Source organism: Drosophila tropicalis, unplaced genomic scaffold (assembly GCF_018151085.1).
Source record: "Drosophila tropicalis isolate 14030-0801.00 unplaced genomic scaffold, ASM1815108v1 contig_859, whole genome shotgun sequence".
NCBI classification, from domain to species: Eukaryota; Metazoa; Arthropoda; class Insecta; order Diptera; family Drosophilidae; genus Drosophila; species Drosophila tropicalis.
Window position 1 is genome coordinate 4,037,606 of NW_027173353.1, and position 21,708 is coordinate 4,059,313.

Genomic DNA, 21,708 nt, shown 5'->3' on the forward strand with positions numbered 1-21,708 from the left:
AAGTTCGAAAATTCGGAAATAAAAAGGGGCCTCAAATTTTCTATTTTTTGATATCTAATGATTAAAAAAGTAATTACTCCTTTTTTAAAGAAGGCTAAGCTTTAATTGAAACAATATTGTTGGTTTTAATAGTTAAATTTGAAAAGAAGCTATGTACATACATACATATGTATATCTCCATTATTGATTAGTCTCTTAAGCTAAGCTTGTCCTTTGCCTTGTCAACTTGATATCCCTTCAGCTTTTTTTTAGCCATATTATGTATTGAATTTAGGGGGGAGGGAATGATTCACTTTAGGTATACAAATTTTATTGCAATTTCATGTGGGTGGGTGTTGGTTTAGACAAGGTAAGCAGTGTCCCAGCTTTTGGTAGAGCTTCTATAGAGTCTAAAGATACACAGACACAGACACACACTCACACTTAACTTTCCATGTAGCTTATTTTGATGGCCTTTTTTTGCTTTCCTTCTTTCCTTTCAATGGCAAAAACCTGCCCTGCATTCACAGTAGTCTAGGCTAGGCCACACTCTCTCTCATATGTATACACATATCTGACGTATGTATGTATGTGTATGCTAATAAATTGCAGTTTTATGAACAGCTTTCGATGGGCAGCTCCTCTCACTCTTTGTGTGTGTATGTGTCTCTGCATATATGGATAGGTCTGGACTATGGCGAACAATTTATGCAGCTCTGGCATCCGTTTGGGTTGGCTCGTTTGGGCATGAGAGAGCGGAAGTTTCCTCAACTATATAAACCTACTATATATAAGTACATACAAATGTACATATGTACACATGTGTGCAGTTGAAGTTGTAGTTTTTGTTGTTCCACGTAGCTCCACTTGGTCGGTCGCTTGTTGGCGCAAGTCAACAAACTTGACGTTCCTCCTTCTCTCCAATGTGTTTTCCCACTCGTACGGACATTGTGAAAACAAATCGAAAATCCAATGCATGGATGAGTCAATGGCACAACGTATAAAACTGGACAGGAGCTGGTGCAGGAATAGCAGCCGACATTGGTCTTTGTTGTAGCGGAAGTAAAGCTAGTGAAATTTCATTTTCTGACTTTCATGCGGATTGCAAAGAGATCAATAGGTGGTGGCAGTGGAGATTATCGATAGTTGAAAAACCGGAGAATGCAAAAGGAAAATTGACCAAAATAATAATAGTTTCCAAGGTTATAATCTATACGAAATGATTAGTTTCCAATTAGAAAGTAAAGACATAACAATCAATAGTCAAATGTTACAGTATTACCAACAATTATTATTATGTTCTGTTATACGTAAATGATTAGCTTATACTAAGCATTTAATGCAACTAATGTTCTTAGTATAAATAATCATTCAAGTTTAACAGAACAATGTTTTAACCCTTTCTTCCGCTTCTTTTGTTGGGTTCTTTTTCATTTCTCATTGATTTTAATTGTCTTTCTTGTTGGATTGGGATTTCTCTTTTACTTTTATGCTCCCACAACTTTGCCCTCATCATCACACTTTAGCCCACACTCCTCCTAAATGCCCAAAAGATTGACCAGCTGGGCACAGAGAAACACACACACACCTACATCTCAGAGATCGCGGCTAATACGCTTAGAGAAGAGAAGGCGGAAAGGACTGGACTCTCGGGTTTCCACAATAAATAGGTCATGGCGGCTTCTGTGACTTTAGAGAGCCCTTTCACAATAAATTTAGGTCAGATAATTGATTGGTTTTCAGTCTCTAGTTACATTTTAGTAAACCTAAATAAAATTTTTCCAAATATTTTTTTTTCTTTAATTTTAAGCTTTCATTTTCATATTTATCATTAGGTGAATCGATTATCAAAACTTGTAGCCCAGGTAAAATAACCAAAATACTCCGCCCACATTTACTGAACTGTGTAGTTTTCGGTCATGGCCAACGATGATGCATCAGTAAAAGCTGCAGTCGAGAAAAAATCCCATTAAAAGAGCTTATACACAAAATCAATTTGGGAAAAAAGCCATCAACTACCCAATTTATACCTTGCATTCTAACTATATAATTGGGTATACACACTTTAAGATTTTATCACTTTCAAGTGAATTCTTATAATGTTTTGAGTAATTCGTTTAAGTTACAATAGAAAAACCCTTCTGGAAAACATGGATGAGTATATATGACGCAAGGTATCGTCAAGTCGTTCTTCATCACAAACATCATGTGCATATATGTATTTGCAGTGAATCTTTTGTTGTTTCTATTTTGTTCAAACAATAATAATCGTAAAATTGCATCGTCAATCGGCATCGGCATCGGCATTGACATTCAACATTTTGTTGCAGCAATATTACTGAAAATTAAAATTTATCAAACACAAACAATATACAATATGTATATCATTCTCTCTCTCTCTATCTCTTTTAATCTGTGACCAAATTAAAAACAAAATAAGTTCAAGGCTAAAATTTGGTCAACAACACGCGCAAGAACAACAACAAAAACAACAGAAACAAGATGAACTATATACATATATATTTGTGTATTGGGTATGAATATATGTAGTATAAAGAGAAAAAAAACAAATAGAAATTTAACCAACTGCCGTCGCTTGTCGCGCTATAAATTCTACTTATAGATACAGATATATATCGTTACCCCTCCTCCCTCTGCCCACCTCTTTACTCATCCCTCACTCTGAGAAATTGTCAAACAAGCAATAGATACACGAAAATAAATTCCACCATTGCGGCGGCAATTCGACTATTTAGAATTTAATTAACGATTGGCGCAGTTGCCTAATTGCACTTTGCATTTGCCTTTTATTTTTGTATAGACATAAGCAGAGAAGAATACCTATTACATACATTTACATGGAACCACCAGGTATTAAATATTCTCCAAGTGTATGTACACATACAGAGACGGAGAGAGGAAGATTTGTTTATCAATTGCTATTTGCTTTGCTTTTTTTCTTCTTCTTTATAGCCATTCGAAACAAGCAAACGAATGAGAACCTATCCCAAGTCCATTTACATTGTGAAATTTACCAAAGGCAATAAAAATGAATGTAAATTTCAATAGTTACGTGTGATAAACAAACTGTCTATATATACAGAGACTAGAGTAGAGATAAGAAAAGAATTCTGTTCCTTTTTCTTTAGGAAAAGTTTGAGGGGATAGACAGAGGATTAGCGAGTTGAATCAATTGATAAATTATATTGTAACACGCATAGATAACGTATCAACAGCTAAAAAACTTCTCATTATTGAATTTTGTCTAGTTTTATTATACCCCTAATATTTGCTAGTAATTGAGTCTTTAGTTAAACTAAGGAGCCGATTTGACTCAGAGTAAAATCTCTCCAACTCTGTCCCTTTCTTAGGCCCTATGAGGCCTATAATGGCCACTAAATCATTTTGGTTATGTCAGCATGCCCGATCAGAGCCACAATTTAGCCAAAACTGTGGCACATTTAATGTGATTTGATTGTCTTGATGGGTCGCAGCAGCAACAGCAGCGGCAGCAACACTTTGCACGTCCTGTAGATTTGTGCTCTTTTTTGCCAGCACTAAACACAGAAACTAAGACTAATCAAAGAGTCTGGAGATATATATCGTACGTGCCGCACTCATGCGTAGCTATAATCAACATAAAAAGGCACAAAATCTTGTTAAAAAGATGAGCCAACAGCAGTGAAGAAGTGAATGGTCTGAAAGTCTGATGACAAAGAGTTGACAATGTTTAAAAACTATAAATTAAATTTACTTTAAGCTGTAATTAAGTTAGACGCAAATTGTAATGAGCAAAAGACTGAAAACTTTCTCTCACAGTCCTTCTCTATCTTTCTGTCTCTCTTTCGCTTTGGCCCTTTTCGATTCTTGGAAAAAAGAGTTCAAAAGTTTTACAAGCTGAAAATTACCAATCTACTCTTGGTTTTTGCTTCAGTTTCTAATTATAAACAAGCCAAGCGAGCGCATAATTATAAACAAACAGTTTGGGCCCAAAAAAAAAAAAAACGGCTGAAAATGTATCTGAAAGATAAGTTGAAGCAGCTCTTTCCTCCCCTTACTTCTCCTCTCGTCACATCAAGCCCAAACGGTGCATGACCTTTTTGTAACGAATAAACAGAAGAAAGCAAAAAGAGATATGAAAGGAACAGGAAGACAGTTCATAACCAGCAGCAGATGCTTTGTTTGCACTTGTCAAACCATTTGCAATTCTCCACTTTTTACCATAGTCCTAAAAAATGGCGATATGTCCTACTTAAACATTTACTCATAATATTTCTCTTTTTTTGATAATAAAGTGCAGTCCATATCCTGATAATCTTTTTTATCTATATTAATACCCGATGAATGGGTTGTTACTGCAGGGTAACAACTTACTAAAATCTGTACAAGTTTTGAAATCTGTTTAAAAACAGTCTTAAGTATTGAAATTCTAGCAGTTAAAGAGTTAAACTGAAGAGCAAAGTGGAGAAAATTGCTCTCATTTCACCCCGATGACCATTTTCATTAAAATTTATCTTAAATATCCTATTTCAAAATTAAATTTTATGACCATTGTAGATATCAGTAATCCATATAGAGTTCTCCCAAAGACGGCTATCCAGATGATCGAATGTTTGTGTAAGACGAGTTTATCTCTTAAGGTTGCACAAATTGTTTACACACTTTTTTCCTACAAAATTGTTATCAACTGTGATTCATTGGGGAACACTTAAAGATTAGAACCCAGAAGTACACATTTTGTTATGGTAAAAGTCAATTTAATTGCTTTTTACTATCTTTAAAAGAAAAGGTCTTATGAAAACACAAAGACATTTGACGAAATGAATATAATTTATTTTGTTATAGCTGATCAAATAAAGGTAGACTTATAGACAGTGACAGACAGATGAGGGGAAAGATGTAGTAGGTGGACGTAAAGGTATTTCATGGCCTAAGTGGGTGGCCCTCAATAAAAAAAAAAAACCAAAACACAACAACATAGCAGTTAAATAACAGTTAAAGCTATTGTTGCTGCCTATAAATAGAAAAAAAAATGAAAATAAACAAGTCGAAATCAAACAAAAACCAAATGAAACGGAAGCAAAGTGAAACCGAAATTGGCACAAACAATAAAACAAACAAAATGAGACACTAAAGAGCACGTTTTTCTAGTGACGAATGAAACTAGCGTCAAATGACGAAAGTTAATGACTAAAATCGCCTATTGAAACCTTTTCAGATTCAATTCTCGCCAATGCACCTCAGATGTACCTAAAGCCATAGCTTCGGATCATTTGACTACGTATATCTGTAGCTAGATTCGCTTGAGATTGACATACACTCACCTTGGTATACAATTGGGCGGGGTACGATCCACTTCCCAGGCGGCAAATAATTTCATTGGCACCGGTTTTTGGCCATTAGATGATATTCCCCCACCTGGGGCTTGCAAACCAACGCCAGATGAGAATGATGATGTGGCTGCTGTTGCTGATGTTCCTCCTGCAGCCGATGCCAACGAGGTGGTAGTGTTGCCGCTTGATAAGCCAGTGACGCCCATGATGACGCCTCCGCCACCACCGCTATTAATACCACCGCCAGATCCTCCGCCTCCACCGCCGCCGATGGCAACAAATTTATCCACCAGTTTGGATGATTTGTCGACCATCTTCATGTTGTTAATTTTTTTTCTTCTTCTTCTAGCTACTGTTTTTGTAGTTATTGTTGTGTGATTGTAATTTGTACCGTAGTAGTATTTGTTGTTGTTGTTGTTGCTAATAATTTCTGTTGCACATTATTGAACAAATGTTGGGGGGGGAATGTTGCTGAATCACAACAAATTGAGTTTATACACAAAAAACACTATTTTTCACAAATATTTTTTTTTTTTTTTGTTAATTTTTTCTCCTTTGTTATACATTTGGATTAAAGTTTTGTGAAATTGCCGCCGCCGGCTGCTGCTGCAGCAACCACAAACACAAGCAACGCAAAAAGGGCGTGCCGCCGCCTTTAAAATGTGGGAGAAGAAAAAAAGTTGATGAAAATTTTTGTAATACACAGAATCTCCACGAACACGACGATGACAACGACGGCTACGACTTGGACGGGGGGACAAGTTGCAACTGCAAAAAATTCACTACTAGAGCATAGAATCAATAACCACGACCCACAATGCGAATGCGAATCTGTTGCAGATTCGGGCTACAGGCAACGGGCTGCGTCTGCCTCCACCAGCGATTATTATAACGATTCGGTTTCGGGCTGATGCTGGGGCTACTACCGTAGCGGCTGCAGCCTGGCCTGGCACATCGTATTTGGCGACGTTTGTGTGTGTGTTTGGGTGTGGGTGCGATGTATCTATAGAAGCAACTGCCGCGAGACGACGACGACCCGTCAGGTTCCAGAGTGGACGTGCGAATGTGGGACCCATTGCCCATATACATATATCTCATAGTCGGGCCCCAAAAAAAAAAAAAAAACAACACAGACACACAAGAGAGATTGAGCGAAAGAGAGAGAGAGAAAGGTGTCAAGTACAACAAAGAAGAGCAAGAGAGAGCGACTGAGGTAGAGAGCCCCCACCAACAATAACAATGTGTGAAACGTAGTGTACTGCGCGTACTCTGCGCACACACATTTATACTCTCTCACTTACATACACACAATTGTTGGCGCTTTTTGCAAAATTTCTAACAGGGAATATGTATGTGTGTGTGTGTTTATTCGCGCATTTTATGCTCTCCTACACGGCGCATAAACAAAAAAGAAAACCCACAAACTTATTAAGCGCACAAAAGATCCGATCCAAAACAACAACAAAAAAGACTAACAGCACTCCCTCTTTCTATCTCTCGCTGTCCCACTCTCTCTCAAGCTCTACAATTGATTTCGCGAATTCACAATTACATATTGTTTACTGCTGGCTGCGCGGTCTACTTTGTTTCAGCTTGCAACTTTTTATTATTAATTTCTTTAACAAGTTCTTTTGCACAAACAATCGGCATGGACAAGCGACAACGACCGATACACGTCCGCGCACCTTGAAACCAAAAACAACAATGAGCGCTAGAGCTGGCACAAACATCGATGGTACTATCGATATAATCTAGTTATTAAAACAGCAATCGAAATCACCGGTAACCACCGATTTCTATCGGACGTCCGGAACTAGTTCCGTCCAATCCAGCCGGCTGCAGCTGACCGTGTAAAAAAAATATAGATTGACAACAAATTGCAGAAAATCATAAAAAATGCCCATTTACTAAACACATTAAACCAATAAAAAGTCAGACAATCGATGACAAGCAGAAAACATACAAAAGAAGCAGTCATCAAACCATAAAACATGGAAATAAATCAGCAATCGATCAAATCGCTCAAGACGAAGCGCAACACTCTGCGGGAGAAGCTGGAAAAACGAAAGAAGGAGAGAATAGAAATATTATCAGATATTCAGGAAGATCAAGCCAATCCAAAAAAGGAGCTAGGTAAGTCTGACACTCCAGACAAGTTATGATAATCATTATCCTGAATTACAGTTGAAGCAGATGTCGAAGTACAAAAGGCTGTCCTGCAGACACTCAGTGCTTGCACTTTGTCCCTTCCCATTGTTTCGACCCAGGTGGTGGAGAAGATTGCTGGTAGCAGTCTGGAGATGATCAATTTCATATTGGGAAAGTTGGCCAACCAGGGAGCCATTGGAATTAGGAATGTTACCATCGGAACGGAAACCGGTTGCGAGATCATCTCAGTACAGCCAAAAGAGCTAAGAGAGATTCTCGAGGACATTATTGATAACTGCCAGCAGAAAGAGGAGGAAGCCAAGAGAAAATGTGAGTTATTTAAGTACAAATTCATTAATATTTGCTCTAGCAAATTTTGAATTGCAGTAGAGGGACATAAGGTGGGAGACGATGAGCAGCCTCCAGAGAAATGCTCAAAATTGGATTGCAGCCGGAAGGAATCGACCAGTCTTGATGCCTCCGATGATATTATGATGCTGCTTTCTATGCCCTCCACTCGCGAAAAGCAAAGCAAGCAGGTGGGCGAGGAGATTTTAGAGCTGTTAACCAAACCCACAGCAAAGGAACGCTCTGTAGCGGAGAAATTTAAATCACATGGTGGAGCCCAGGTCATGGAGTTCTGTTCCCATGGTACAAAGGTTGAGTGTCTTAAGGCTCAGCAAGCCACCGCTGAGATGGCTGCGAAAAAGAAGCAAGAGCGCCGAGAGCAGAAAGAACTGCGAGCTAATGTCGACTCCAGAAGCAGTAAGCTCGCTAAAACTGCCATCGATTCAGGAGCTGAGGATGGCGAAATTATATCCGAATCTATCACCAACTGTGAGGGTGAATCTCAAGAGTCCACCGATGGCAGCGACACATCCGGCGAGACTGATAAGTGCACCAAACTTCATTTTAAGAAGATTATCCAGGCCCACACAGACGAGTCTCTGGGCGATTGCAGTTTCCTGAACACCTGCTTCCATATGGCTACATGCAAGTATGTGCATTACGAGGTGGATACATTGCCTCACATCAACACTAACAAGCCGGCGGACGTTAAGACTAAGCTGAGTCTGAAGCGAAGTGTTGACTCTAGTTGCACATTGTATCCTCCGCAATGGATCCAGTGTGACTTGCGTTTTCTTGACATGACCGTTCTGGGAAAATTCGCAGTGGTTATGGCTGATCCTCCATGGGATATACACATGGAACTGCCCTATGGCACCATGTCCGACGATGAAATGCGCGCCTTGGGCGTTCCGGCTTTACAGGATGACGGGCTTATCTTTCTCTGGGTCACTGGCCGGGCCATGGAACTAGGTCGAGATTGCCTGAAACTGTGGGGCTATGAGCGAGTAGATGAACTTATCTGGGTAAAAACGAATCAACTGCAACGAATTATTCGAACTGGACGTACCGGTCATTGGCTTAACCATGGCAAAGAACATTGCCTGGTGGGCATGAAAGGTAATCCCACCAATCTAAATCGTGGCCTCGACTGTGATGTCATCGTAGCTGAGGTGCGAGCCACATCCCATAAGCCAGATGAAATCTATGGCATTATTGAGCGCCTAAGTCCAGGTACACGAAAAATAGAACTCTTTGGTCGTCCGCATAATATTCAGCCCAATTGGATAACGCTGGGCAATCAACTTGATGGCATTCGCCTGGTCGATCCTGAATTAATAACACAGTTTCAAAAACGCTATCCCGATGGCAATTGCATGTCGCCGGCGGCCGCCAGTGCTGCGGCAGCTATTAATGGCATAAAAAAGTAAAGTTTCCCAACGAATTTTCGAATTATCTTCTATAGATAATTGTTAAAGCGACTTCACATTTTATGCATAACCAGAAATTTATAATTAAGTTTTAAAAAGTTTTGTAAAAATAATAAAACTGACGAGTATTAAGCATGTTTATAGAATTGTAAAGTCTAATTCAACTTGAACCTTTTATTTCTGATCATCTCCAACTATCATTGATGATCGAATGGATACATATTTAATTAGATTTATTGCTCATTCTTCTTGGGATTTTCTATGTGCGCTTATTTACAAGTCTGTGCCATCTTAGCACCCATTTTAGTATGCATGACTAAACTGGTTACAAAATGAGCTTAATCGATTACTAAGAGATAGTATATGGGCTGGGGGGATACATAAATACATACGTTTATAAAGATAACGATACCTTATTAAACTTATCAGAGAGAGAGTTATATAGTTAAAGATATAGATGTATACACCATATGTATATAGTATATATATATATATACTTAAAAATGCAACGTACACAATGTGCTGTTGGGTCTAATCGAAAGTGGCCTGCCTTAAGTCCCTGTCTCGAGTGTATTTACATGCCAGGATATTATTTAATATAGACATTTTTCGATATACATATCTGTATGTGTCCCGTTTTAAATCGTTTCGCTTCCATTTCTCTTTTCTAACAATAAATTTCGATTTACAGTAGCAAGCAAAAAAGCAAAATGATTAACTTTTACATGAATTTTTAACACTTGACGTATCTACGCGTGTGTTCGTTGGCTTTTGGTTTCAATTTGCTGTGTGTGTCTATGTGTGTGTGTGTCCGGGTGTGCGCCTCTGCTTTAGATTTGGGCAGTTCTTTGTTTGATATCCTTCTTATGGTCCTTAGCGTGAATGCGTGCCAACAGCATTAAATGTTCTTAACACTATAAAGCCAAGCATAGTGGCAGCAGCCACGCCCAATCCGGCCTTCCACCATATCTGAGGATTTTCGGTCATCAGTGCAAACTGTCGCAGATGGCTAGATGAAAGTAAAGATAATTGATTAGTCGCCAAAGAAATTACAGGATTTTAATTATGTATATATTGTCATGGTGTATCAATTGAAAATAAATGTTGCTTAATCTACAACAAGCTCTGAACCCGCCACACTGCGTTCCAAACACCGTACACCGTATTTCGCACGTTTATAGCAAGCAAAGTGATTGTGATGATTGTGGTGATTGGTGGTGGATAGAGGACAAAAGAGAGAGATGTGTCGACTTATCGTGGGGCATCGTGAAAGAGACAACAATGCTTATATTAGTAAGAAGTTCAATTTGAATGGTTAACACTTACGCCGATTGCCACAGCTGTACCAACCTGTTCTTGTAGAACAGTATCCAGGCGGCTTGGAAACGCCTAATAAACGCCACCAAATCCCAGCCAGAAGCCATCAACGTCAAAACAACAAAAACATCACATAACAAACAGAACAGAAACACAAAAATAAAAAAAAAATAAAAAAACACAAAGAAAAAAAAGTGAAAGTGGAAAGGAGAGAGAAAAGAGAAATTATACCAGCCATTAATCCATTTTATGTATATGACACCCAAATGAAACATTAGTGTGGAACCGATATTGTCGATCTCAAAATTTCTTTATCTAGTTCCTCAATTTTGTGAGGCAGAAAAAATGAAATTGATAATATCAACAATCCCAGATTGAAGCCAATCCAATTCCATTTTCTAATCTAATCTACTGAATTTTATTTTTGGTTTTTACTCACGGAAACGCTGCCATTGTGGCCAGTTTAGTGTATAGTTCTTTTTTGTTTGTCTTCAGGCTAAAGAGATGCGGCGGCAACAATTTATACTTCTCACAAAAGTCTGATGGTTGCATTAGATAGTCCTGACGACGCTCATCCACATCACTCTTTGACCCAACAATCATTACGGGAATTTTACTTTCCGCATAATACTTGATGTAAATGCGGGCCACATACTCAAAGGATCGCGGATTGGAAGCATCATAGACTAGGCAAGCTACATCGCAATTCACCTCCTGCGGTTGTAGCGGATCCAAGGCGTGCCTCACATCAATGTCGCGCAATATTAAGTGTTTTTCCTGGCCATAGACTTGCACGGCATTGATGCAATGGACAATGTTTGTCTTGAACTCTTTGCCAATTAGTTTGCTCATATCTTCGACTAGAAATCCACGACAGAGACCAGTTTTGCCAGAACCTTTAGGTCCAATAACATGACATTTGTAAACGGAGCGACTGCTCTGACGTTTGGCCAAATCTATGCGGCGCTCACGGGTCACATGTATGGCAGCTAACTGGCTATCGTTTTCGTGAACATTGAACCCCAGATAGGCCAAATATTCCATAGTCTTTACAACATCGATAAGCGTCATGAGAGTCCAACGGCAGAGCCATCCATGCAGAGTAACCCAGCCAGCATCGTTGGTTGGACACGACTTCCGTATGTCCATGGAGTACGACCAAGGCGACGAGGGGCAAGTGCTAAAAAGCATTTTGTGCTCTTCTGGCGAGAGTGCGCCATCGCAGTCCCGGTCATATCTCTCGAATACGGCAATAAGAAATTGCTGGCCGCGATGCGACAGTTCTGTGCTGCTACCTGGTGGTATTTTCAGAGGCGGACGTAAATACTCCTGGCACATCTCCAATCGATCGTTATAGCCAAATCGCCGAAGCACCGCCCAGGTAGTCTCGTTCCGTCCGCGTTGTATGAACAAGCAGTGAAGGAAGAGAAAACCCTTTAACGTGACAGCGTCGTTGGCAATGCCATCGGGCACGTTCTTTTGTATAACTGACTTTACCTCATCGAGGATTTGCGGCTGCAGCGGTGTGTTGAAGCAACGGCGCTGGAACAAATTTAGTTCGTAGTCATTTAGCCGATTATCACCATCTATATCGCATATCTGAAAAATTCGCCTCAGTGACTTTTTACATGCGGGGGTTAACTGAAAGTATAATTGATTAATATCAATTCCAAAATTGCAAAGACCACCTCACACTCACATCTTGCTCCTCCATAATGTACAACGGTGAAGTGGGATGCAGAACTGCCTTTTGTGCATAGTAAAACATTTCGGAGATGTTGTGCAAGGTTTTTGCGGAGCATTCTACACAGCTTTCGATCTCTGGATAGTCCTCCATTATAGCCAGAACACTGTCTATGGTTGAATATTCAATCATATCTATTTTATTGCCCACTAAGACAATCGGCTTGCGAACTGCTTCGGGCAAACCCTCAGCTACTTCACCATCCGCAGAGGCTGCAGAGTCGTCTGCTGAAGATCCCGCCGCCGCATTGCAAGTGGCGCGAATCAATGGCAGCCAATGGGATGTGATACGATCCAGGGAATCATCATCGTCCACCGCATAGACAATGCACACCACATGAGCCTTGTTTATCTCCGCACTAAGAGCCTCATCTGTCTGCTCAACACTTGAAAAATCCACAATATTTGTTGGTACTTGTTCTGGTGTAACATTGGCAGGTATGGTGATCTCCTCAGCACGGGGTGGCACCTCTTCGGGATACTCTTCGCTCACTAACGACAATATTAACGATGTCTTTCCAACCCCGGCATCGCCGACAAGCAATATCCTTACATTCTTTCTCTGCGACGCCGTGTGCTGACCCATTCTATATACTCTGTACGGTTCTATGCCTACTCCGCTCGATGTTTACACTAAGTTTGCCAGTCGCCAGCAATTTTGAGTACTTTCCCTTGGCCTTGCTTATAGGGCTAAATCAATTATGAGATATTTTTATTTTTGTTATGCAAAATTGCAGATACACAAGGAACGGCGCAGCTGATTTAGCATGGTTGTTCTTGTTTCTTATCGATAATTTATCGGGTGTGCAGTCAACTTTAAATGTGTATTATACAGGGTGTTTTTTTGTAGGTCGTTTATATTATTATTATTATTTTATATTATTTGTTGTTTCGCAACGGTACACAAAACCGGCCGAGTGGTGGAATTGTTTTCAGTATTTAGATAATTCTATTCTTATATGTATGATTACAATTGAAAATGATTGACCCTAGTTTAAATAACTTCTAATATTATAAATGATGGAGCTAAATACATAAATAGCGAAGTAATTACTGATAAATGAATTCATTGTGCAAATAGACTATCTTTCGTCATCATTGTTATCTCTATTCAGCCTCCAAAGTAATGATTCATACCCAATTATTTTCCATCTTCCCACCTTCGGATCAACAACAATTACGTATGTACATATGTAGCTTTAACAAAACTTACAAAATAAAGCTTTTGCTATGACAATATCATGACGTCATTCCCTGCTCTCTTAGGTCTTTGTACACACCTAGAAAGCTACTAACTAGGGATGGATTGCAACACTTTAATATTACAATAATTTATTAATAATAAATAAAAAATAAGTAAATATGAAAATTGTTTCGAAATGCCCTTGTTCCCTCACCCCAAGTATAAACTGTTCACTTTGACTTTGGGACCCCATCATTCAGAGAGAGTGAGAGAGCTCTCAGATCCCCACCGGCTTTTTTGTTGTCTCCCCAATGGCATTCTTCCAATGAGCGTGCGGTACATAAAAACGGCTGAGGCGGGAGAAATTTTTTCAGTATTTATTCACATCGCAAACAGTTCGCTTCGGCAAAAGGAAATAAGTAAATCTTAATTAAGTACGTGCTCTCTTGAGAATTGGTAAAATTGTATATACATACATATGTACATATACTAAATACATAGGTTGTTTTATATTATCTCAAATTGTTTATTTTACGCTCTGCGAAAACAAAACTCAGTGCATACAAAAAAAAAAAAAAAAAACATTAGGTATCAACGAAAAACTGGCAAAAAAAAAAAAACAAAGTGATAAAGAAAGATTTTTTTACAATTCTGTGCAATTTTTGGGTGCGGCGCATTTGAATTGAATATTTTTGAAAATACGTGGCATTTGCTTTTTCTTTTGTTTGTTTTTCTATAGAAAAAACACCTACAACATAAAAAAAAAAGAAAAAGAAAATTTTAGTGGCACTGAAAAGATGACATCATCAGAATGCTCCAATGAAGCTGTGTAGAAACTAAAGCTCTCGGTGTCTCCCCTCTCTCTCTCTCTGTCACACTAGTTGGCTGTCTAACAGTGTGTCTATCTCTTTTAAGAGAGAGCTCCCCCATATTCGCAGACGCGTGTGACTTGGCTCATCCGTTAGCTCCTCTTTTCCCCCTTTAAATTGAAATTCTTTTCTGCCCCCAATAGCCAACTTGAGTGCCCATTCAATCAAGTCAATTACTTTTCCCGGCTCTCTCTCTCTAGAGATTTCTTGTCAGAATATAAGAACAAGTTTCACATTCCGAAAGACCAAAGTTTAGTCTCATACGACTGAATATAATATAATTGCACTAGAATTTGCAATGGGTGTGTCATCAAGGTTTATAACTGCCTTCATATTGTAAAATTATAAAAAAAAACTACTACCATTTCAAGGTACAGTCAGGCAACACAGTTTTTTTGTTGTTTTCAAAATCTAAAACATTATTCACACTTTTAATTCAGTCATGCATTTGGTATAGCCATTAAATTCCATAAAGTTTCTTCTCGAAAGCCCAGCTTAGACGTCATAAAAATGTATGAATCATTTTATCTATAGTAGCTACATAAAATTTTCCATATGTACTCTATAAAAAATACGTCATAGTTACATGGAAAATATATCAAAAAGTTCAAGTTGATTTTCTGGTTTTTCATAGTTTGGAAAAAGATGTTTAAGTTTTGTATTTTAAGAAAACATAAAACGCAGATGTTTATATACAAGAACATATGTATATATACAAGAACCGGTTCCAGCTATAGTAACAAAGTATTTTCGTTTGTTTATAGGCCACGTCTCATTCTTTTTTTCCCATTCCTTATCCCCCTCCATACACACATAATTCTTGTTGTTTGAAGCTTTTTTTGTAATTTATCAGAATGCCATTAATGATTTTTTTTTGTGTTTTGTTTGATTTGGAATATTATATAAATCTCCACCAGTTGGTTACCCAAAGAGTCAACTATTTTTTTGTTTTAATCTTTTTCTTCAACTTCTAACAAAAATTGTGCGTTTAATGAGCTCATTTAAGTTGAAGAAATTAACTTTTATCAAGCCTTAGCCAGAGGGCTCTACCCACACATACACATTCAAGCATATGTATATATTTGACTATCAGAAAGGGAAACAAAACCAACAAACCAAATTAAATGTAAAAAAAAGACAGAAAACTTTCACTTTTCAGCTGTGTGTCTTCTGTACATTGAACTTTCTAGCTAATACAAACTATTTTCATTTTCCACAACAACAAAAATCAATGGGTCGCCAGCCAAGTTGTTGGAGCTTATGATGATGTCATAGGGTTAGGTCAAACAGGGACACACACATACCATTCCACACAGGTTCATTAGTTCCCATAGTTATGCTAGTTGTTCTTCTATTTTGACCTTGTGGACTAGAAGAGGCTTAATGTAATTCATCATCAAGATATGTTTCTTAATAATATTTTGTATTTCCTCTTTCAACAGATCATCAAACAAAATGAGCTCCGCTGAATACTACCCATTCAAGGTGAGTACTTTGAGTACAAAATTAGACTATAATTTGTGAAGGGTTTAATTAATTGAAGAAGAAATAGGACAAAGAACTTGATTTTTCAATAAGTAAGTCAATAAATCTAATTGATAAAGACTTCTCTGTTAAAGAGACTAGTTTAAGTTGTGTCTAATTTAAAGTCAAGTGGGTTAGGGAATGATTTTTTATTCATTACTATTATATTATATATGAGATATATCAATCACTTGAAAAGTGTTTTAAAATGCAGGCAATTATCTGCAATAATAATTGACCAATTAAATTAAATCGTTCCAACTACTTAAGATAATGAATTTATGATATAACACTGCCATTTAGTTAGTAGTCTAAACATCTTGTCTCTTATCTTTAGTTGATAAGAGAAATCTTTGAAAATTTTGGCAATCTCTTTAGAATGGTTGATTGTGATAGTAAATAAATCATGTATTCCGAGAAGTATCTTTGGGTTTGTTTGTATGAGTCAGTTAGGAATCTTTACTTGTTAGGGTTACGTGCCTTGCATGAAAATAAATGGATTCGTCATGTATTGCAAATATGTAGGTACACTTAAGTAGATTGTATATTTATACGATTGTCACAATTCTGATGATTCATTTGCTCTCTTTTCCGCATAGTGCACACCCACCGTTTACCCAGCCGATCCCTTCGATCCCGTTGAGGATGCCGCAATCTTGCGTAAGGCCATGAAGGGCTTCGGCACCGATGAGAAAGCCATCATTGAGATCTTGGCTCGTCGTGGCATTGTCCAGCGTTTGGAGATTGCTGAGGCATTCAAGACGGCCTACGGCAAGGATTTGCTTTCGGACTTGAAATCCGAGCTGGGTGGCAAATTTGAGGATGTGATCTTGGCTCTGATGACACCATTGCCACAGTTCTATGCTCAAGAACTGCACGACGCCATCTCTGGATTGGGCACCGATGAAGAGGCCATCATTGAGATCCTTTGCACATTGTCCAATTATGGCATCAAGACAATTGCTCAGTTCTATGAGCAAAGCTTTGGCAAGCCTTTGGAATCAGATCTGAAGGGTGACACCAGTGGACACTTCAAGCGTCTATGTGTGTCCCTGGTGCAGGGCAATCGCGATGAGAACCAGGGTGTGGATGAGGCAGCTGCCATTGCTGATGCTCAGGCTTTGCACGATGCTGGAGAGGGTCAATGGGGCACAGATGAGTCCACTTTCAATTCGATCCTGATTACACGCTCCTACCAGCAGTTGCGTCAGATTTTCCTCGAATACGAGAATATTTCCGGCAACGATATTGAGAAGGCCATCAAGAAGGAGTTCAGCGGTTCCGTGGAGAAGGGCTTCTTGGCCATTGGTAAGTTTAGGTGGTGTCTTTAACAAAATTGCTCAATATTTAACCATTTTACTTTTTTACCATAGTCAAGTGCTGCAAGTCCAAGATCGATTACTTCTCCGAGCGTCTGCATGATTCCATGGCTGGTCTGGGTACCAAGGACAAGACCTTGATTCGTATTATTGTTAGCCGATCGGAAATCGATTTGGGTGACATTAAAGAGGCATTCCAGAACAAGTATGGCAAGAGCCTGGAGTCGTGGATTAAGGTAAATATCATTGATTTATTACCTACTAAATGTTATTAATTGGTGCTTGGCAATGGAATGCTAACTAATCAAACTGAATGTAAGCTTCTGCACAAGCATTAAACTCTTTAACTAAGTGATGTTTTAGAACGTCAGCTTTCTCTTGATTTAAGATTTTGCTTTCATTCTAAAACTTTGTCTGTTCTAATCATCCCTCCACTTGCACTTTCTCTAAAACCTGATAAATTAGTCCTATCAATAGCCTCTGTGATACCTTTTCCTCTGTAGTATTATTTGAATACTACAAATACTCTATAGGAGTAAGACTGCAAACACACTGACTCTTAGGATTCAGTTTAATTTTCTAAGAGTCTGACTATTATGTGTATTTACAGTCAAATCCTTTGCTTACCATAACGCCATAGTTTTGTTCCTTATTATTTGCTCTTTCCTCATTTTTGTATGCATCAAAACATTAAATCCTGGCCTTGTCTATATATTTTTAGGGCGATACATCTGGCGATTATAAGCGTGCCCTATTGGCTATTGTTGGATTCTAAAAAGCAAACCAAAAAATATAAACAATCTCCAACAATCTGTCACTCTCGTCTGTTCCATGCCTTATAAATTTGTACAAAAATCGAATAGTTATATATAATATACATATATAAAAAGTTTTAATTCTGGAACCATATAAGCCACGGCTATGCATTTAAGGCCCTCCTCAGATCATGTTAAATTAAATGCACCAATACATGCACATAATTCTATATTCTATAATAAGCATACTATATATTTTGTACTATGTTATGACTTTGCTATGTTTGTTGTTTTTTAATGGTTTCTTGTTTTCGAGTCTCATACGCAATGTGCAATTAAAAATAAAAATAAATATTTACAAAAGAACAAAGGACTTTCCCAATGGCTTGTTACTAACCATCTTCACTTTCCATTAATACCTATGGAACGGCTTAAAACGCAATATAATGTATACAAAAACAAAATGCATTTTAATATCCCTATGCTCTGCTCTTTTTCTTCCACTATATCCCACTTTAAAGGAGGATGCCAACAGTGAGATTGGATATTTGCTTGTCACTTTGGTGGCTTGGTAGAGGCTGAGAATTCCCAATTCCAAACACAAAAACTAAAAAACAAATCTTATGCCAAAATGCAGATAAAGCAATATTCAAGCAATATGTAACCCAAATATTTGAAATTTTTTGAAATTATACAATTGTGATTTATGTGTTAACAAGAGAGATACAAATATCAATTTCAAGCAATTAATTTTAACTCAGTTTAACGATACAATTAAAATTCCACAGTTTATTATTTAGAAATTTCTCGTTAAAAACTCACATTGTAATCGGCGTCTAACGTTTTTTTCTCTTTTTGAAAGATTTATTTTATGACGTGTATTTTAATTTTGTATACATTTATTATTTGCGTAAATTATTTTTTGTAATTTATGTGCAAGCTTGCTAATTTAACAAACAAATAAAGTTTTTGCTAAAAAATTGTATATCAAGAAACCCAAAAATCTTATAAATTTGTTTATTATTTCATTTACAGGATGATTTATCTGGAGATTATAGCTATGTATTGCAATGTTTGGCTTCTTATTAAACAGAATCTGATTTTAAAAATCTTATCAAATTTGATCATCAATTGTTAAACATTTTCAAAAAATATAATACGCAAGATTATTGTTTTCTTTTTTCTCATAAATGCATTTTCATAAAATCGGATTGTCTTTTTGTGCTTAATTGTAAAAATAAGAGGATGATAGACTAAACCAATAACCGAAATTGTCAAGGGACTTCATATAGTAAGTTTACAGGAATACATAAAAGAAATAGAGGTAAGTTTAAAGGATTTTTCCTAGTTTTGGAAATGTTTGAACTACTTTGCCACACGCTCTTTGTAGGCTGCCCAAAGACGATCGCGATAGGTGATGGCTGCCTTTTGCACATCGCTCGCTTGGATAATGCCACGGCCGACTACACCAATATCGGCTCCACGTTCCTTAATCACAAGCTCTGGTGTCTGATACTGTTGTCCCAACTTATCCACACTTTCGTCGATCTTTACTCCCGGTGTCAATTGAATTAGGCCCGGGAAGGCAAAGGCATTCGAGGATTGACATACAATGCCAGCAACGAAATCGATGTCAGCACCTTCGGTGGCAATCTTATTGCTATTCTCCTTATATTTATCATCAATTAGATTGCCACTGGCCGACATTTCGGATAAAAGAAATACTCCACGTTCCTGGCCAGCTTCGGCATTACCGAGAGCAGCCTTTAGTCCCTGCAGTATACTGCGACCCGGCAAAGTGTGAGCTGTCACCAAATCTGCCCAATTGGAAATCTTGTATAGTCCCTTGCCGTATTGTAACGAAACCGTATTGCCAATATCGGCAAATTTACGATCTTCCAACAGCAAAAAGTTGTGCCGCTTTGCCAGAGCCTGAAGATTGGTAATAAACCCATCGCTAAAGTCCTCCACAATGTCAATGTGAGTTTTCAAAAGACAAATGTATGGGCCGCATTTGTCAGCAATGTCGAGAATGTCATCTGCCTTGGTTACATCAGCAGATAGACAAAGATTCGTTTGTTTGCTAGCCATCAGTTGGAATAGTCGCTTGGCCACTGCACTCTTAGCCAAGTTTGAACGATTCTCATAAGTCAATCGAGTGCGTTGCAAGTCATTAGCTAAAAAGAGAGATTTATATTTATAGAATCCAATTTTAAAAATAGTTTTGCAAAAATTTAACTTAAGTGACTGATAAGCTTGGCATGATTAAGTGAATGCCCTGAGGCTTCGAATCACGTGCCAAGTTTATGTGCACTTGATTTTATTTCCATTTCCGATGAGTTGGATTATATGTTATATAATTTAATATATAAAAGTTGATAAAAGCGTATTATTATTTTTATTGCATGAGCATCACAGAGTCTCCCTAATTGAATAGATTTGGGTAATCAACTCTCGGCGATTTTATGAGCTCAAAAAGGGGAATGAACAAACTTTTACTGATTAGTTGAAGGTTAGATATATACATTAGTGTGTGTGTGTGTGTCTGTATGTGTATTAATTAATTATGGGAAAGGTCATCTTTTAGTTAAGGTGATTTTAGTTATAGTCTACTAGTTTTAAATCCCTTTTAGAAATGTTCATACCCCATGCCACCCTTTAATAGTTTAATTAACATTCACAAGTGTCATGTTTTCATTATCGTTTCATATCTACGGGAATTAAGTCGAGACATACATACCTCTAACCGCATCACTTTTATCTCCTCCCCCCACAAATGAGCCGTCGCTGTTTATTTGGACAGCCGAAATGTACTTGGCAACCGCATCCACAGTGGCCTTCTCAATATGTCCAGCCTCATGCAATGTGTTCAATAGGAATGATAGGGTGAATAGGGAATGCATTTTAACGCCATGCTTGGCTATATTGGCGGCTCCGCCCTGCTCTCGATCGACCACCACAACGGCGTCGGTGACCACAATACCTTCGCTTTGCAGATCCTTCACTGTGTCCAAAATACTAGAGCCCGAGGTTACCACATCCTCGACTATTAAGCAAGTGTCGCCGGCATTGTAGATGCCCTCGATGAGCTTTTTGGTTCCATAGGCTTTGGCCTCCTTGCGACGGACTAACATAGGTGTACTCTGGTTCACCGAGACAAGGGTGGCCAGTGGCAGAGCCGTATAGGGAACCCCACAGACATGCTTTGCACTCAGTTGTTGCTCCTTAATGTGGGCAACCAACAGATCGGAGACGATTTGCTACAGAAACAAAACGTTAATTCGAAGCTTGGATGGACGAACATAAAACCCATAAGTGTAATTTCCTCACCATCACATCCGGATAGCTGACTATAACCCGCAAATCAAAGTAAACGGGCGAATTGATGCCCACCTTCATCTTGAAGTCTCCGAACTTGAAGGCATTTATCTCAAAGAGTTTTACGGCCAGGGCTTTCATTTTGTCGGAATTTTGAGCGACCATGATAACGGAGAAGTTGTTGCGCGTTAAGGTAGGGAATGTACACGTGCTAGCTGCGACTTGCCGCTTAATATAAATAAAAACAGCACACGCGGGCTCCTCGGCAAGTCAGTGATGTCGATAACATGCGCGGGTTTCTCGATTATTTTTTAAAATTACAAAAGTTATCTGCAGAAGCACCCAAAGACAGTGTCAAATGTTTGTTGTTGCTTTATATAATTGCAAATTCATAATTAAAACTAAGTCCTTTTCTATTATTTAGAATGTTTCTGCTATTTAG

General features: G+C 38.3%; 5 protein-coding genes across 9 annotated transcripts in view; 2 read left to right on the forward strand and 3 right to left on the reverse strand.

The window, feature by feature from the left end:
* The window catches only part of KrT95D (phosphofurin acidic cluster sorting protein KrT95D), a 32,790-nt gene extending 25,784 nt beyond the window's left edge, over window positions 1-7,006 (reverse strand). For both annotated transcript variants that reach the window (XM_068297393.1, XM_068297392.1), the window contains exons 1-2: window positions 6,865-7,006; window positions 5,304-5,965 (exon numbers count right to left, since the gene is read on the reverse strand). In XM_068297393.1, coding sequence (XP_068153494.1) covers window positions 5,304-5,632 — 329 coding nt within the window. In that variant the 5' untranslated portion in view covers window positions 5,633-5,965; window positions 6,865-7,006. The remainder of the gene's footprint in view (window positions 1-5,303; window positions 5,966-6,864) is intronic.
* Window positions 7,007-7,100: 94 nt separating this feature from the next.
* On the forward strand, window positions 7,101-9,397 carry Mettl3 (methyltransferase like 3). Its single transcript, XM_068297398.1, has 3 exons — window positions 7,101-7,445; window positions 7,497-7,790; window positions 7,848-9,397. The coding sequence occupies exons 1-3, from the start codon at window positions 7,304-7,306 to the stop codon at window positions 9,236-9,238; spliced, it is 1,827 nt and encodes a 608-aa protein (XP_068153499.1). The 5' UTR covers window positions 7,101-7,303; the 3' UTR covers window positions 9,239-9,397.
* Window positions 9,398-9,763: 366 nt separating this feature from the next.
* Miro (mitochondrial Rho GTPase) lies at window positions 9,764-13,079 on the reverse strand. 2 transcript variants are annotated; one of them, XM_068297395.1, is made up of 4 exons: window positions 12,255-13,079; window positions 10,995-12,196; window positions 10,565-10,627; window positions 9,764-10,247 (listed from the first exon to the last, which is right to left on the reverse strand). In XM_068297395.1, the coding sequence occupies exons 1-4, from the start codon at window positions 12,882-12,884 to the stop codon at window positions 10,112-10,114; spliced, it is 2,031 nt and encodes a 676-aa protein (XP_068153496.1). In that variant the 5' UTR covers window positions 12,885-13,079; the 3' UTR covers window positions 9,764-10,111. The 2 variants fall into 2 exon arrangements, with proteins under 2 accessions (XP_068153496.1, XP_068153498.1); XM_068297397.1 differs by lacking the exon at window positions 10,565-10,627 and having other exon boundaries at window positions 12,255-13,078.
* A 730-nt stretch (window positions 13,080-13,809) lies between these two features.
* Window positions 13,810-19,159, forward strand: AnxB9 (Annexin B9). Of its 3 annotated transcripts, none has more exons than XM_068296313.1 (5): window positions 13,810-13,915; window positions 15,793-15,835; window positions 16,474-17,182; window positions 17,248-17,429; window positions 18,984-19,159. In XM_068296313.1, exons 2-5 carry the CDS (start codon window positions 15,806-15,808, stop codon window positions 19,035-19,037), a joined length of 975 nt encoding a protein of 324 aa, XP_068152414.1. In that variant the 5' UTR covers window positions 13,810-13,915; window positions 15,793-15,805; the 3' UTR covers window positions 19,038-19,159. The 3 variants fall into 3 exon arrangements, with proteins under 3 accessions (XP_068152414.1, XP_068152413.1, XP_068152412.1); XM_068296312.1 differs by lacking the exon at window positions 18,984-19,159 and adding an exon at window positions 18,470-18,618; XM_068296311.1 differs by lacking the exon at window positions 18,984-19,159 and adding an exon at window positions 17,915-18,321.
* Window positions 18,929-21,547, reverse strand: r-l (rudimentary-like). The gene is made up of 3 exons (XM_068296310.1): window positions 21,279-21,547; window positions 20,689-21,208; window positions 18,929-20,125 (listed from the first exon to the last, which is right to left on the reverse strand). The coding sequence occupies exons 1-3, from the start codon at window positions 21,429-21,431 to the stop codon at window positions 19,314-19,316; spliced, it is 1,485 nt and encodes a 494-aa protein (XP_068152411.1). The 5' UTR covers window positions 21,432-21,547; the 3' UTR covers window positions 18,929-19,313.
* Between the last annotated feature and the right edge of the window lie 161 nt (window positions 21,548-21,708).